We start from the raw sequence: 17,177 nt of genomic DNA, 5'->3' as shown, positions 1-17,177 counted from the left end.
ATAGGTGGAATAGTGGATAATGAAGAAGGTTTTCTAGGATTGCAGAGGGATTTGGGCTGCTTAGAAAAGTGGGCTGAAAAATGGCAGATGGAATTTAATGCTGATAAGTGTGAGGTGCTTCATTTTGGTAAGAAGAATCAGAATAGGACATACGTGGTAAATGGGAGAGCATTGAGGAATACAGAAGAGCAGAAAGATTTAGGAGTGACGGTACATCGTTCCCTGAAGGTAGAAACTCATGTGAATAGGGTGGTGAAGAAGGCTTTTAGTATGCTGGCCTTTATCAATCATTGCATGGAATATAGGAGTTGGGAGGTGATGTTGAGATTGTATAAGACGTTGGTGCGGCCTAATTTGGAGTTCTGTGTGCAGTTCTGGTCGCCTAATTATAGGAAGGATATAAACAGAGTGGAGAGAGTGCAGAGAAGGTTTACCAGAATGTTGCCTGGGTTTAAGCATCTGGAGTATGGGGAGAGATTGGACAGATTGGGTCTTTATTCTTTGGAGTGTAGAAGGTTGAGAGGGGATTTGATAGAAGTATTTAGGATTATGAAAGGGATAGACAGAATGGATGTGGATAGACTATTTCCGTTAAGAGGAGGAAAGATTAAAACAAGAGGACATGAGTTAAGAATTAAGGGGCAGAGGTTTAGAGGTAACATGAGGGGGAACTTCTTTACTCAGAGAGTGGTAGCTGTGTGGAATGATCTTCCAGGAGAAATAGTGGCGGCGGAGTCAATTGTATTATTTAAGAAAAGGTTGGACAGGTATATGGATGAGAAGAAGATGGAGGGTTATGGGCATTGTGCAGGGAGGTGGGACTAGAAAGGGGTGTTTGGTTCGGTGCAGACTAGAAGGGCCTAATGGCCTGTTTCCGTGCTGTAATTGTTTTGTTATGTTATGTTAAATTGGGCTCATGGGCTGGAAGGGCCTGTTACTGTGCTGTACATCTATAAACTAAAAAGTAGAGTGGATATTGGGGACCCAATGGATGGAACCGATTGGGATTTTCATGGATGATCCTTTCTTCTATAAAGGTCGCTCCTCAAGCTGACACCTCATGGTTTTGGAGGTAATGGATCAGCATAGAGAGAGATCTAATTCACAGGTAATCGAGCTGGGGATAAAGCTGGTGGGGGGCACAGGGTATGACTGTTCCCCCGATCACATTTTTCAAAAGTGGTGCTTTATCCTCCCCCCACACCCACCGCTGAAAAATCAGTGGGGCCTCAGCATTCAACTACTGGCTCATCATCTTCTACGCTCTCCCCAACATTAGAACCTGACTATGCCCCTGTGATAAAGGGGTCATTTTGAATGGCCACCAGGCCCAGGGGTTTGTGGGAGTTGCAAGGGGAGATGAGTGAGTCCCCACTACCACGGGAAACATACTGGTGTGGGTGGAGCATTGGCTGATTGGCAGGAAGCAGAGAGTCAGAATCATATTCTGGTTAACATTTTCCGAACTAAATCAGCAACAATATAATTTACCACAGAAAATGGTATTTTCAAAACCAACAATGTTTATTATTAATTATTAATTACATAAAATGTCTCACTAAACTCTAATTTCACCACACTATGTGCAAATGCGTGTGCGCGTGGCTGGAAACACTCAAATCATTGCAGTTCAAGCTTAATTCTGAAGAGATCATTTGAAAGTTCAGTCTCAGAAAGCTTTTGTGTGGAAGCTTAAACATTTTTTCCTGCTGTTTAAAAGCAAACACAGAGTAAATGTGAGGCATCAGATTTATTTCAATTGTTGATCAAAAGCAATTGGTGAAATATTTGAAGCATCTCTTTAAATCTCAGAAATTTCTTGTAGAGTGGTGTTTGGAACAATGTTTCTTCATACGAATGATTTTACCTTTATTGCATGGAGGTTTTAGAATCTCTATTCCACACGATGTATCTGTCCTCTTTTCAAAGAGACAGTGAAGTGGCTATTTTCTTCCCCAGTGATTTCACAAGTCCAGGCAAGGTCCGACAGAGTCAAGGTGGTTACATTTCAGATGCAAGATTACTTTTTCTTTCTTAATCAAAAATGATCATTTCCATGGACATAACAAGGCTGCACTTTAAGGGAAAGATCAGTAATGATCTTCCTCCTTCAATAGCCACTTATTCTGTGTTCTCCTCTGACCAGGAATATCATGTAACAGTACCTGTTCTTGCTACTGTATCTTCAATTCTGTCTTCCCCACAGGATGGTCAACTTCTCTGGTTTCAAAATGCCTCTCGGTCAGTAATATGTTTCTCTGAAATGTCTCATCCCATGAAACATGGCATCATTTCTGTGATTGAAGTTCATAATGTCTTCTTTAAAAATATGAATCCTGATTAATCAATAAAGGGATTAATCAAGAGAGCAAAAATAAATTACGAAAGTAAGCTTGCGGCAAATATAAAAACCGACTGCAAAAGCTTTTATAGATATGTCAAGAGGAAAAGATTGGTGAAATCCAGAGTAGGTCCCTTGCAGTCGGAATCAGGGGAATATATAATGGGGAATAAGGAAATGGCAGAGCAATTAAATTCTTACTTTAGTTCTGTTTTACAAGAGAGGATACAAATAACCTCCCAAGGATCTTGGGAAACATAGAGACTAATGCAAGGGAGGAACTGAAAGAAATCAGTATCTCTAAGGACATGGTGTTGGGGAAATTGATGGGATTGAAGGCCGATAAATCCCAAGGGCCTGATAATCTACATCCTAGGGTACTCAAGGAAGTGGCCATTCAGATAGCAGATGCTTTAAGAATTATTTTCCAGAACTCGATAGACTCAGGATCAGTACCCATGGATTGGAGGGTAGCTAATGTTACCCCACTATTTAAAAAGGGGGGTAGAGAAAAAGCGGGGAATTATCGGCCGGTGAGCCTTACATCAGTAGTGGGCAAAATGATGCAATCCATTATTAAGGATGTAATAGCGGAGCATATGACTAGCAGAGAAGGGATTGGACAGAGTCAACATGGATTTACAAAAGGTAAATCGTGCTTGACAAATCTATTGGAATTCTTTGAGATGGTGACGGGTTAAATAGATGGGGGAGAGCCAGTGGATGTGGTGTACCTGGACTTCCAAAAGGCCTTCGATAAGGTCCCGCATAAACGACTGGCTTCCAAAATCAAGGCTCATGGGATTGGGGGAAAGTATTGACGTGGATTGAGAACTGGCTGGCAGGTAGAAGACAGAGAGTTGGGATAAATGGCTCGTTTTCTGAGTGGCTAGCGGTGACCAGTGGGGTACCACAGGGATCTGTACTGGGACCCAAGCTGTTCACAATTTACATTAATGATCTGGATGAGGGGATTGGATGTAATATCTCCAAATTTGCAGATGACACTAAGCTAGGAGGGGTTGTGTGCATGGAAGAGGGGGTCAGGAAGCTCCAGTGTGATTTGGATAAATTGAGGGACTGGGCAGATACATGGCAAATGCACTACAATGTGGATCAATGTGAAGTTATCCACTTTGGTAATACAAACTGGAGGGCAGATTACTATTTGAAAGGCAATAGATTGGGAGATGGGGAAGTGCAGAAAGACCTAGTGGTACTTTTACATCAGTCTCTGAAGGCGAGCCTGCAGGTACAGCAGGCGATTAAAAAGGCAAATTGTATGTTGGCCTTCATATCAAGAGGGTTTGAGTCTAGGAACAAGGATAACTTACTGCAGCTGTACAGGGCCTTGGTGAGACCCCACCTGGAGTATTGTGTGCAGTTTTGATCGCCTTATCTGAGGAAGAATGTTCTTGCAATGGAGGGAGTGCAGAGGCGATTTACCAGGCTGATACCTGGAATGGCAGGAATGACTTAGGAGGAAAGATTGCGCAAATTGGGATTGTACTCGCTGGAGTTTAGAAGATTGAGAGGGGATCTCATAGAGACCTATAAAATTCTGGCAGGACTGGACAGAATGGATGCAGATGGGACGTTTCCAAGGATCGGAAAATCCAGAACCCGGGTCCATGGTTTGAGGATAATAGGCAAACCATTTAGGACCGAGATGAGGAGGAATTTCTTGACCCAGAGGGTGGTGAATCTGTGGAATTCATTGCCACAGAGGGCAGTGGAGGCAGGTTCATTAAATATATTTAAGAGGGAATTAGATCTATTTCTTCAGTATAAGGGTATTAAAGGTTACGGAGAGAAGGCGGGGACGGGGTACTGAACTTTAAGATCAGCCATGATCTCGTTGAATGGCGGAGCAGGCTCGAAGGGTCGAATGACGCACTCCTGCTTCTATCTTCTATTTTTCTATGTTTCTATGAGCCATCGGACTCCAGCCTGTCTGTAACTCTAACCAGCAGAATGGCTGTACCTGTACACAGCTACTCCTGATCAACCCCCCATGACAGTTCTGAATGGAGAACTGGCATCAGATTTTTATGAATGTTTACAGCTTTTAATTATCAGTCACCGAGTCTTTTTAAGCAAACAAGCTTCTAGCAGAACAATAGCTTCATAGGCATTTCGACTTTCAAAATGGATTCTGTATGTAAATGTGCCTCTGTCCATCCAAAAGCCTTTTTATATATAATAACTAAATATTAATATTAACACAAATCCATCACAGCCGCCAGTTGTTGGTGGTGTTCCATACTAGTCAGTGTTGTAAAATATCTTTTTATGTGGTATAGCAGTTATGGAATGAATGGCTTTGTGGGCAATTTGCAGGAGACCCTTCTTCAGTGTAATAGAGGCCGGCGTCTCTGGTAAAAAGGCTGGGGGAAAGGGAAGAATGGGCAGGGGGAGGAGTTCAGACCAACAGACTAGAGGAGTTTATTGACTACGACAAGGAGAGAGGAAAGGTGAGAATTGACTGGGGGAGGAGGTGAGAGGGTTTGAAGGGAGACAGAGGGACAAGGGAGTTGAGGGAAATGGGGAAGATGGCGGTAGGTGGAAGGGGCTAATGGAAACTGGGGTAGTCAACATTAATGCCATCTGATTGGAGGTTCCACAACGGAATACGAGGTGGTGTTCCTCCAATTTGCAGATGGTCTCGGTCTGGCAGTGCTTGACACCATGGACAGACTTGTCAGCGACGGAATGGAAATGGGCGGCCACTGGGAGATCGACGCTTTTGCAGAAGACAGAGCCCAATGAAACGATCTCTCAGTCGACACCCACAGTTGTGTCTGGTTGTCTGGGAAACTCCATGAAAAGGACGTTGTGACCAGACCATTCGGATCTCCAGCTTCAGGGAATCTGGTCACTTTCCATGAGGAGCAATAAATCATATGAAACAAATGCCCATGATCCAGATTGAATATCTGTGAGATGCTGGAGTCCTGAGTGTGGGGAGGTCCCAGCTGATGCATCTCTCTTCATCAGTCGTGGCCGAGGGATTCTTTTTCGTCACTAGGCCCGTTGGATGACAGCGTATTCGGTTGTTTCCTCGCTGATTCTTACTGTTGAATCTTTGGCGGTCCGTCGGTGGAACTGAACATCAGCGTAATGTATCTCTGATTTCTCTGACTGCAAAATAAAAGCAGAGTTTACAAGTTGATCACCTTATGGCGTAGTTCTGAGATCTGCAGGCAATCTCCTCAACACATTGCCGAGTTCAACAAGAGAGTTTGCAGATGCTGGGATCGAGCTCAGGGCACAAACGTGCTGGAGAAACTCAGCAGGTCTTTAGACATACATACATACTGTACAGCATGGAATTGAGCCCTTTTGTCCTACAAGCCCATCCTACCCCATTACACCCAATTGACCTTCAACTCCCTGTATGTGTCGAACTGGAGCCCCCGAGGAAAACCCACAGAAACACGGGGAGAATGTTCCAAATCCTTACGGATGCTAACTGAATAAAGTCCTAACTTATTTCACCTTTCCTTGTAACTCAGTTCCTGAAGTCCGAGCAACATCCTAATAAATCTTCTCTGTACTCTTTCGATCTTATTCATATCCTTCCTGTAGTTTGGTGACAAAAACTGCTCACAATTCTCCAAATATGGCCTCACCAATGTCTTACGGAACTTTACCGTACCATCCCAACTCCTGTACTCAGTACTTTGATTTATGAAGGCCAATATGCCAAAAGATCTCTTTATAATCCTGTCCACCTGTGACGCCACTTTCAGGGAATTGTGTATTCGTATTCCCAGATCCCTCTGTTCTACCGCACTCCTCAGTGCACGACCATTCATCGTGTCTGTCCTTTCTTGGTTTGAGAAAAAAGCTGAGGTGATGAGGGAGGGGGCATCTTTCTGATGGAAGAGTGTAGGGGTGGGAGCTGGTGGAAAGGAGACAGGGGGATGGGAAGAGAAAGAGACTTGGGGGAAGTGGTTAGCAGAAATTGGAGAAGTCGATGTTAAAGCCATCCAGTTGGAGGGGGCCCAGACGGAATGTAAGGTGTCGTTCCTCCAATTTTCAGGAAGTCTCAGTTTGGCAATGCATGAAAAAACACAGGGAAATGCGGGTGGAGCTCAGCAGGTTCGTTCGGCTGGGATCCCCATGTGGAAGGTGAGTAGGTGATGGGAAGGGAAGATGCTTCTAGAAGGGTTGGTCTCGCTTCTTCCAGACTTGTCTGCTTGTTTAGTGATGGGGTTGGGCATTTTTGTTGCAGTGTGAAATTTAATTCAATCCCAAATCAAGTCATGGACTGCACAGTCTACCTTTTCCCTGTCATCTTTCACACAGACCATATAACCATATATCTCAGCCCTTCTAGTCCGCACCGAACCAACTCCTCTCCTCTAGTCCCACCTACCTGCACCTTGCTCATAATCCTCCATTCCCCTCCCATCCATATACCTATCCAATTTTTCTTTAAATGACAAATTGGACCAAGCTGCCATTACTTCTCCTGGAAGTTCATTCCACATGGCCACCACTCTCTGAGTGAAGAAGTTCTCCCTCATGTTACTTCTAAACTTGTTTCAATCTCTCCGACCCTCAAGGGAAAAACCTATCCACATCAACTCTATCTATCCCTCTTGAATACCTCTATCAAATCCCCCCTCAACCTTCTACACTCCAAGGAATAAAGACCTAATCTGCTCATATAACCATATAACCATTTACAGTGTGGAAACAGGCTATGTCGGCCCATCGTGTCTGCACCGGTTCACATGAACAACTCCACTAGCTCATCCCTCCCGCTCTCTGCCCATAACCCTCCAACCCCCTCACTTCCATGTACACATCCAACCTTCTCTTAAATGACAGAAGGGACCCTGCCAAAATTATCTCTTTTGGAAGATCATTCCATCCTGCCACCACTCGCTGAGTGAAAGAGCATCCTCTAATATTTCTCCTAAAGTTTTGCTCCCTTACCCTTAACTCATGTCCTCTTGTTCCAACCTCACCTGCCCTCAGGGGAAAGAGTCTGTTTATGTCTAGCCTATTTATTCCTTTCGTAATTTTAAAAACCTCTATCGAATCCCTCTCAACCTTCTACGTTCCAATGAATAAAGTCCGAGACTCCTTAATCTTTCTCTGTACTCTAGATGCTGTAAGCCAGGCAACATCCTTGTAAATCTCTGCACCCTCTCCACCTTATCTATATCCTTTCTATAATTTGAAGACCAGAACTGAGCACAATTCTCCAAACCTGGCCTCACCAATGCCTTAAACAGCCACAGCATCACTTCCCAGCTCCTATACTCTAGACTATGATTTATGAAGGCTAACATACCATATGCCTTTGTAACCACCTTGTCTACATGGGAGTCCACCTTCAATGAACTCTGTACCATAACTCCCAGGTCCCTTTGCTCCTTTGCATACCTCAATGCCTTCTCCTTAACCGTATATATCCTATTTTGGTTATTCTTTCCAAAATGCAACACCTCACACTTGTGTACATTAAATTCCATCTGCCATCTTTCAGCCCACTCTTCCAAACAAACCAAATCCTTCTGTAATCCACGAAAACCTTCCTCACAATCCATCACTCCCCCTATTTTCATATCATCCACATATTTGTTTACCCAGTTAACCACCCCCTCCTCTAAATCATTCATATAAATGATAAACAACAAGGGACCCAGCACCGATCCCTGAGGCACCCTGCTTTTCACAGGCTTCCAACCTGACCTACAGTTGTCCACCATGACTCTCTGCTGTCTATCTCCCAGCCACCTCTGAACCCATCTCACTATCTCTCTACTAATCCCTAGTGACTGAACCTTCCTTATTAACCTTCCATGGGGAACCTTATCAAAAGCCTTACTAAAATCCAAATAGATCACATCAACCGCTCTACCTTCATCCACCTTTTTTGTCACCTCCTCAAAAAACTCAACAAGGTTCATCAAACATGATTTTCCATTTACATACCCATGCTGGGTGCCCCTAATCAATCCCTGCCTATCCAGATACGCGTATATACTACCTCGAAGAATATCCTCCATAACCTTCCCCACCACCGAAGTCAAACTTACTGGCCAATAATTACTTGGCCTACACCTAATGCCTTTTTTAAATAACGGAACTACATTCGCAACCCTCCAATCGGGTGGTACCACCCCCTCCTCCAGTGATCTTTGAAAAATCACTGTCAGTACCCCCGCTATTTGCTCCCTGACCTCCCTTAAAGTCCTGGGAAAAATCCCATCAGCACCAGGACACTTATCCACCTTTATTGACCCTGGAAGCTCCAAAGCCCTCGCTTTACTAATCCTTATCCTCTCCATAACTAAGCCCTTTGCCTCTATTATCTCGTATAGCCCAACGCTCCTTTCCTTCGTGAATACAGATGAGAAAATATTGTTCCATATTTCTCCCATCTCATAAGATTCCTTACATAGTTCACCATTCCCATCATCCAGTGGACCTACTCTATCCTTAACCCTCCTTTTACTGTTCACGTATCTGTAAAAACCCTTAGGATTCACCTTCACCTTATTAGCTATGGACTCCTCATACCTTCTTTTTGCCTTTCGAATTTCCCTCTTCGAATTTTCCTCTTCCTGCAATCTTAGTAATGATCATACATCTCCTCAATCCCCTTTTTTAAATATTTCGCACAGGCCTCCTTCTTGTCCTGAACCAATTTCTTAATTTTTCCAGAAAACCACAGCTCCCTTGAACCTTTGGTTTTGCCTTTTGGTCGGACTGGAACAAAAAGATCCTGTACTCTCAAAATCTCACCCTTAAATACACTCCAAATTTCCTCGACATCCTTTCCGGCAAAAAGGTCAGCCCACACAACTCTCTGCAAATCCCTTCTCATTTCTCCAAACCTGGCCTTCCATCACTCAAAGACCTTCAAGCTCAGACTTGACCTATCTCTTTCCATCATTAAGTTAAATCCAATGGACCCATGATCACCGGATCCAAAGTTCTCCCCAATGCTCACCTCCATCACCTTCCCTATTTCATTCCCAAACAACAGATCTAACACTGCTCCCCCTCTAGTTGGCCTCTCAACATATTGCTGCAAAAATCAGTCCTGAACACATTGCATAAATACTAAGCCATGCTGCCCTTTTACTGACTGCATTTCCCAATCTGTTTGGAAAATTGAAATCCACAACCAACACCACCCTATTTCTCCTGCACATCTCACCTATTTCCTTGCACATTTGCTCTTCCAATTCCCTCTCCCCATTTGGAGGCCTATAATATACCCCATAATAGTAACCCCACCCTTCTTATTTTTTTGTTCTACCCACACTGCTCCCCCTCGATGAGCCCTCCAGTCTATCTTGCCTCAGCACCGCTGTAATATCTTCCCTGACAAGTAATGCCACACCTCCCCCTCTTCCTCCACCACTTCTGTCACATCTGAAGCAGTGAAATCCTGGAATATTTTACTGCCAGTCACAACATTCCTTCAACCACTTCTCGCTAATGACCACACCATCATAATGCCACATGTCATCCACACCCTTAGCTCATCCAACTTCCTTACTTACTCGCATTGAAATAAATACATCTCAGGGATCTCTTACATCCTACCTTCTGCCCATCCTCCTCTCTTCCATTCTCACCATTATCACTACAACATCTTTTTACTACTTCCTGCTGTTCCTCGCGCAAATTATTTAAATATGCCTCTTTCCTTAGCCTACAAACCCTCTCCCTGCTGTCCTGTCTAACTTGAAACCCTGTCCCCAACCATACTAGTTTAAATCCACCCCCCTCCCCCCCACCCCCCGACAGCCCTAGCAAATGCCCCCGCCAGGAGACTGGTCCCTCTGGGATTTAGATGTAATGCATCATTATGGTATTTGTCCCATTTACCCCAAAAAGGTCCTAGTGGTCCAAGAACTTGAAACCCTGTCTGTTACTCTACCCCTTTAGCCATGAGTTTAACCTCCACCTAATTCTATTCCTGCCCTCACTGTCACGTGGCACAGGAAGCAGTCCTGAGATTACCCCCTTAGTGGTCCTTCTTCTAAGCTCCCTACCCAACAATTTATACTCATTCTGCAGGACCACTTCCTCCTTCCTTCCAACATCATTGGTAATAACATGTACCTTGTGATCTAGATTCTGAAACCCAAGTAAATTCCCACCTCGTCCCCTGATCACATCCAGTAAACCCCTTGTGAGGGTCTGGATTCCTCCCCCAGCCACACTGTCTCTATTCTGAGATTTCCTGCTTCTGGCTCATTCTGCTTCTTCCCTGAAGATGAGCTCAGGCCTGACACGTCGGCAACATATCTTTGTCTCGTATGGACGCTGAAAAGACCAGCTGAGTTCCTCCAGCATTTGGCTGTGTTTTTTTCTACATCACAGCGTGTGCAGACGTTCATATTTCACTCCCTTTGACAGTGTGTGAGCCTATGGATGTAATAATTGTATCTGACTCGACCACTTCCAGTCGCGAGTTGCACAGATCAACCACCTTCAAGTATAGAATGAAAAATATCTTCAGGTTCCCTCTGCAACTCCTTCTTAATTTAAGTATATGCCCGTGTAGCGGTGCTATGGCGGCACCACAACTCCATCGTGTCCACTGTGATTCTAGTGGCCACACCCTCTTGTTTTGGAAACCCTCAGCGTGGGCGATATTTCGGTGATCAGTTGGAATATAAATAAATACTGAACACCAGCACCAATTCCTACAGTTTACCCTTGGTGAGAGACTTCCAATAAGGAAAGCATCTTTCCACCCTTATCCTCTGCCCCCTGTCACTGAGCCAGATTTGGATGTTAATCAGGTAGCTTGCTGGATTCCATGCATCTGAACCAGTCAACCATGCAGGACCTTGTCAAATGCCTCACTGAAGTCCATGTAATGATGTCTCCTGTCCCATCGTCATCAGTCTGAGTTACCGTACTCTCTCACTGTCCATGTCCTTTCCGATTCCCTTCCTTGGGTCCCTTCTTGCTATGTCAGTATCTTCCAGTGATTCAATGTCCAATATCTATGTCACAAGAGTCAGCTCTGGGGCCACTTCTTTTTATTAATGATTTGAATTCTGGAATGAATGGGTTTGTGGCCATGTTTGTGGATGATATGAAGGGAGGTGGAGGAGCAGGTCGTGTAGGGTGAACAGGGAGGCTGCAGAAGGACTTGGACAGATGAGGAGAACGGGCAGAGAAGGGGCAAATGAAATATAATGTGGGAAAGTGGATGGTGACGCATTTTGGTAGAAAAAATAAACGGCCAGAATATTTCTAAATGGGAATAAAATTGAAAATCCCCAGATGTGAAAGGGCCTGGGATTCCTCGTGCAGGAGCCTGAAGATAAACTTGTAGGTTGAGTCGGGGGTGAAGAAGGCAAAGACAATGTTGGCGTTTGTTTCAAGAGGAATAGAATCTAAGAGCAGGGATGTGATGTCGGGGCTTTATAAGGCCCTGGTGAGGCCTCACGTGGAGATTGTGAGCAGTTTTGGGTTCCTCATTTAAGAAAGGATGTGTTGAAGTTGGGGAGGGTTTGGAGGAGGTTCACAAGGATGATTCTGGGAATGAAAGGGTGTGAACAGAGAAGCTGAGGAATTTATTCAGCCAGAGAGTGGTGAATTGGTAGAATTTGTTGCCACAGGTGGTTGTGGAGGCCGGGCCATTGGGTGTATTTAAGGCAGAGATTGATAGGGTCTTGATTAGCCAGGGTATCTGACATAGCGATTAGCACAGGACCCTTACAGCGTCAACGTTCTGTACCGGGGTGAGGTGTGCTATAACCTTTCTGTTGGCTGCAGGTCAGGATCTGTAAGGATCTGTTCCGGCACCCCTGCTCTTTGTGATTTTTATAAATGAACTGGGTGAAGAGGCGGAAGGATGGGTCACTGAGTTTGCAGATGATACTAAGGTTGGAGGAGTTGTGAATGGAGCCCATGGTTGTCGTAGGTTATAAGAGGATATTACCAGATGCAGAGTTGGTTGGAAAAGTGGCAGATGGAGTTCAATCTGAGGTGATGTATTATGGAAGGTCAAACCAGAAGGCTGAAGACAGGGTTAATGGCCAGATACTTAACAGTGTGGATGAATAGAGGGTTATTGGGGTCCAAATCCATACATCCCTCAAAGTTGCTGCAAAGGTTGATAGAAGAGTTGAGAAGGTCTTTGGGATTCTGGGCTTCACTAATATGGGGATTGAGTTCAAGCGTAGAGAGGTCATGTTACAATTCCACAAATCTCCGGTGAGAACACACTTGATGTATTGTATTCCGTTCTCGTCACCTCATTATAGGAAGGATGTGGAAGCTGTTGAGAGGGCGTAGAGGAGATTTACCAGGATGTTGCCTGGATTGGAAAATAAGCTTTATGAGGCAAGGTTATCAGAGCTGGGACTTTTCTCTTTAGAACATAGAAATATGAGAGGAACCTTAATACAACTGTACAAGATTATAAGAGATAGGGTGGCCAGCCAGAACCTTTTCCCAGGGCAAGTATAGCAAAGACCAGAGGTCATGTGTACAAAGTGAAGGGAGGGACATTTAGGGGAGACAGTAGGGGTAAGATTTTTTTGTACACTGAGAGTTGTGGGTGAATGTCTTGCCAGGGAGAGTGATGGAGGCCAGAGCATCCAGCCAAAACCCTTGCAAGACACGGGAAGAATGTACAAACTCCTTACCCACATTTGAGGATGTAACCAAGAACATTGATGAAGGTAGAGCGGTGGATGTCGTGTACATGGATATCTCCCGTCTCCCTGTTTCCTCAACACTACCTGCTCCTCCACTTACCTTCGAGTCATCACCAAATTTGGCCACAAAGCCATTCATTTCACAATCTTTTCCACTAAATCAAATAAATCAGTAATATACAACATAAAAAGAAGTGGCCCCAACCCCGACCCCTGTGGACACCACCAGCAACTGGCAGCCAATCTGTATATGGTCCCTGTATTCCGACTCTCTGCTTCCTGCCAATTGGCCAATGCTCTCCCCACACTAGCCTGTTTCCTGTTACACCGTGGGCTCTTATCTTGTCAAATAGCCTCATGTGTGGCTCCTTGTCAGAGGCCTTCTGGAAACCCCAACACACAATATGCACTCCATCTCCTTTATCCAGCCAGTGTGTCACTTCCTTAAAGAATCACAGCAGGCTGATCAAGAAGGATTTTATCTTTAGGAGACCATGCTGGCTTTGGCCTATCTTGTCATGTGTCTCCAAATTCTCCGTTACATCATCCTTGACCATTGATTACACATCTCCCCAACCGCTGACGTCAGGCTAATCGGCCTATGATTTCCTTTCAGCTACCTTCCTCCCTTCTTCAATAGTGGGGTAACATTTGTAATTTTCCAGTCCTCTGCGACCATGCCAGAATCTATAGATTCCTGAAAAATCATCCCCAATGCCTCAACAATCTCTACCACTACTTCTTTCAGGGCTCAAGGGTGTGATACATTTGGTCTGGGAGACTTATCCACCGAGATCATTCAGCTTTCTGAGCTCCTTCACCCTTGAAACAGTAACTGCACTCACATCCCTTCCCCGATACCCTTCAGAATCTGGCCCATGGCTCATGTCTTCCACAGTGACATATAGGGGTGTCTGTAAGTCAGGTGTTTGTTACTTGGGTACCGTCAGTATGGGGCTAAAGAGGAAGGGTTAGTGTTCATTTAAAAGCATCTTATATTGATGAATTGATGAAACCGGTGATTTGACCCTTACCTCAGACACGTCCGTGGCTGCATCTTTATTTTCTTTGGGATCAACTGAAATAAAATGAGAATCGTTGAACTGCCTCACGAATGATAAACACAGTGAAACATGGTGGTGAAAACATCCTGTGGCCTCTCATTCAGTCCATCCTGAAAGCAGCAGCAAACTGCGGAACGCATACAACCATAGAACACTACAACACAGAACCAGGCCCCTTCGGCCCTTCTGGTTTGTGCCGAACCATTTCCTAGCCTAGTCCTCATGATCTTCACCCAGTCCATAGCCCTCCATCCCCCTCCCATCTATGAACCTGTCCAAATTCTTCTTAAATGTGGCTCCGAAGGGTTAGGAAAGGAAGAGGAGGGCAGTCGTCGTAGGGGATTCGATAGTTAGGAGGACAGATAGGGGATTCTGTGGATGTAGTAAGGAGAATAGGATGGTGTTTTGCCTCCCTGGTGCCAGGGTCCGGGACGTTATTGCTCATGCCAAAACATAGAAACATAGAGACTAATGCAAGGGAGGAACTGAAAGAAATCAGTATCTCTAAGGACATGGTCTTGGGGAAATTGAAGGGATTGTAGGCTGATAAATCCCAAGGGCCTGATAATCTACATCCTAGGGTACTCAAGGAAGTGGCCATTCAGATAGCAGATGCTTTAAGAATTATTTTCCTGAATTTGATAGACTCAGGATCAGTACCCATGGATTGGAGGCTAGCTAATGTTACCCCACTCTTTAAAAAGGGGAGTAGAGAAAAAGCGGGGAATTATAGGCCGGTGAGCCTTACATCAGTAGTGGGCTAAATGATGGAATCCATTATTAAGGATGTAATAGCGGAGCATATGACTACATTCCAAATCTATTGGAATTCTTTGAGATGGTGACAGGTAAAATAGATGGGGGAGAGCCAGTGGATGTGGTCTACCTGGACTTCCAAAAGTCCTTCGATAAGGTCCCGAATAAATGACAGGCTTGCAAAATCAAGGCTCATGGGATTGGTGGCAAAGTATTGATGTGGATTGAGAACTGACTGGCAGGTAGAACACAGAGAGATGGGATAAATGGCTCGTTTTCTGAGTGGCAGGCGGTGACCAGTGGTGTGCCACAGGGATCTGTACTGGGACCCCAGCTGTTCACAATTTACATTAATGATCTGGATGAGGGGATTGGATGTAATATCTCCAAATTTGCAGATGACACTAAGCTAGGAGGGGTTGTGTGCATGGAAGAGGGGGTCAGGAAGCTCCAGTGGGATTTGGATAAATTGAGGGACTGGGCAGATACATGGCAAATGCACTACAATGTGGATAAATGTGAGGTGATCCACTTTGGTAATACAAACCGGAGGGCAGATTACTATTTGTTGGCCTTCATATCAAGAGGGTTTGAGTATAGGAACAAGGATACCTCACTGCAGCTGTACAGGGCCTTGGTGAGACCCCACCTGGAGTATTGTGTGCAGTTTTGGTCACCTTATCTAAGGAAGGATGTTCTTGCAATGGAGGGAGTGCAGAGGCGATTCACCAGGCTGATACCTGGAATGGCAGAAATGACTTAGGAGGAAAGATCACCCAAATTGGGATTGTACTCGCTGGAGTTTAGAAGATTGAGAGGGGATCTCATAGAGACATATAAAATTCTGGCAGGACTGGACAGAATGGATGCGGAAGGGATGTTTCCAATGGTGGGGGAGTCCAGAACCCGGGGCCATGGTTTGAGGATAATAGGCAAACCATTTAGAACTGAGATGAGGAGGAATTTCTTGACCCAGAGGGTGGTGAATCTGTGGAATTCATTGCCATAGAGGGCAGTAGAGGCAGGTTCATTGAATGTATTTCAGAGGGAATTAGATCTATTTCTTCAGTATAAGGATATTAAAGGTTAAGGAGAGAAGGTGGGGACGGGGTACTGAACTTTAAGATCAGCCATGGTCTCATTGAATGGCGGAGCAGGCACGAATGACCGAATTACCTACTCCTGCTCCTATCTTCTATATTTCTATATCCTAAAGTGGGAGGGAAATGAGCCAGAGGTCATTGTTCATGTAGGTACGAATGACGTAGGGAGGAAGAGTGAGAGGGCCCTGAAAAGTGAATACAGTGAGTTAGGTCAGGAGCTGAAAAGAAGGACTGCGAAGGGACTAATCTCGGAATTACTGCTTGTGCCTCGTGACAGTAGAAGCAGGAACAGAATGAGGTGGAAGATGAATGCTTGGCTGAAGCGATGGAGCAAGGGGCAGGGATTCAAGCTTCTGGATCATGGGGACCTTTTTTGGGGGAGGTGGGACCTGTACAGAATGGATGGGATGTACTTGAATCCCAGGGGCACAAGGATGTACTTGAATCCCAGGGACATTTGCTAAGGCTACTCAGGAGACTTTAAACTAGAAAGGTTGGTTGGTAGGGAACCAAGCGACAGAGAACAGCAAGGAGAAGGTTAGATTGCAAACAGAAAAAGCTTGTTGACATAATTTGGGGGTAGAAAGGCTGGTGATTGAGAAGGAAGATGCTCTGTACGAAGATGGAGGGGAGATGATAGAAAAGGAACAGAATAGAGTTATTTGTAAGGAGAGGGGAAAACAAAGAATAAGTAGCGGGAAATCTCTGAAATGCCTTTACTTTATTGCTGGGAGTATTGTAAGGAGGGTGGATGAGCTGAGGGTGTAGAAAGACACTTTGCAGGATGATGTAGTAGCGATTAGTGAAACATGGTTTCAGGATGGATGTGACTGGCAGTTAAATAGTCCAGGATTTTGTTGCTTTAGATGCGATAGAATTGGAGGGGTAAGACGGGGTGGGGTAGCATTGCTTGTCAGGGAAAGTTTTACCGCAGTGCTGAGGCAAGATAGATTGGAGAGCTCATCCAGGGAGGCTGTATGGGTGGAAGTGAGGGATGTGAAAGGGGTATTCACATTTATAGTGGTGCATTATAGACCACCTAATGGGGAGCGAGAACTAGAGGAGCAAATTTGGAGGGAGATAGCAGTTATTTGTCATAAGCACAGGAGTGTGATAGTGGGAGATTTCAATTTCCCAAATATTGATTGGGAAACCCATTCTGTGAAAGAGCTGGATGGATAGGAGTTTGTAAAATGTGTGCAGGATAGGTTTTTAGAGCAATGCGTAGAGATAGCGAATGGAGAAGGGACAGTGTCGG

The 17,177-nt window shown here is 44.8% G+C and overlaps 1 protein-coding gene across 2 annotated transcripts in view; it reads right to left on the bottom strand.

Moving 5' to 3' along the window:
* Positions 1–1,505: 1,505 nt before the first annotated feature.
* LOC138760287 (uncharacterized) overlaps positions 1,506–17,177 on the bottom strand; it is a 104,319-nt gene continuing 88,647 nt past the window's right edge. For both annotated transcript variants that reach the window (XM_069930658.1, XM_069930655.1), the window contains 2 exons: positions 14,031–14,074; positions 1,506–5,482 (listed from right to left, as the gene is read on the bottom strand). In XM_069930658.1, coding sequence (XP_069786759.1) covers positions 5,366–5,482; positions 14,031–14,074 — 161 coding nt within the window. In that variant the 3' untranslated portion in view covers positions 1,506–5,365. The remainder of the gene's footprint in view (positions 5,483–14,030; positions 14,075–17,177) is intronic.

Source organism: Narcine bancroftii, chromosome 4 (assembly GCF_036971445.1).
Source record: "Narcine bancroftii isolate sNarBan1 chromosome 4, sNarBan1.hap1, whole genome shotgun sequence".
Taxonomy (NCBI): Eukaryota; Metazoa; Chordata; class Chondrichthyes; order Torpediniformes; family Narcinidae; genus Narcine; species Narcine bancroftii.
Note: the sequence above shows the minus strand (reverse complement) of the source record. Positions and strands in the feature narration are given on the sequence as shown.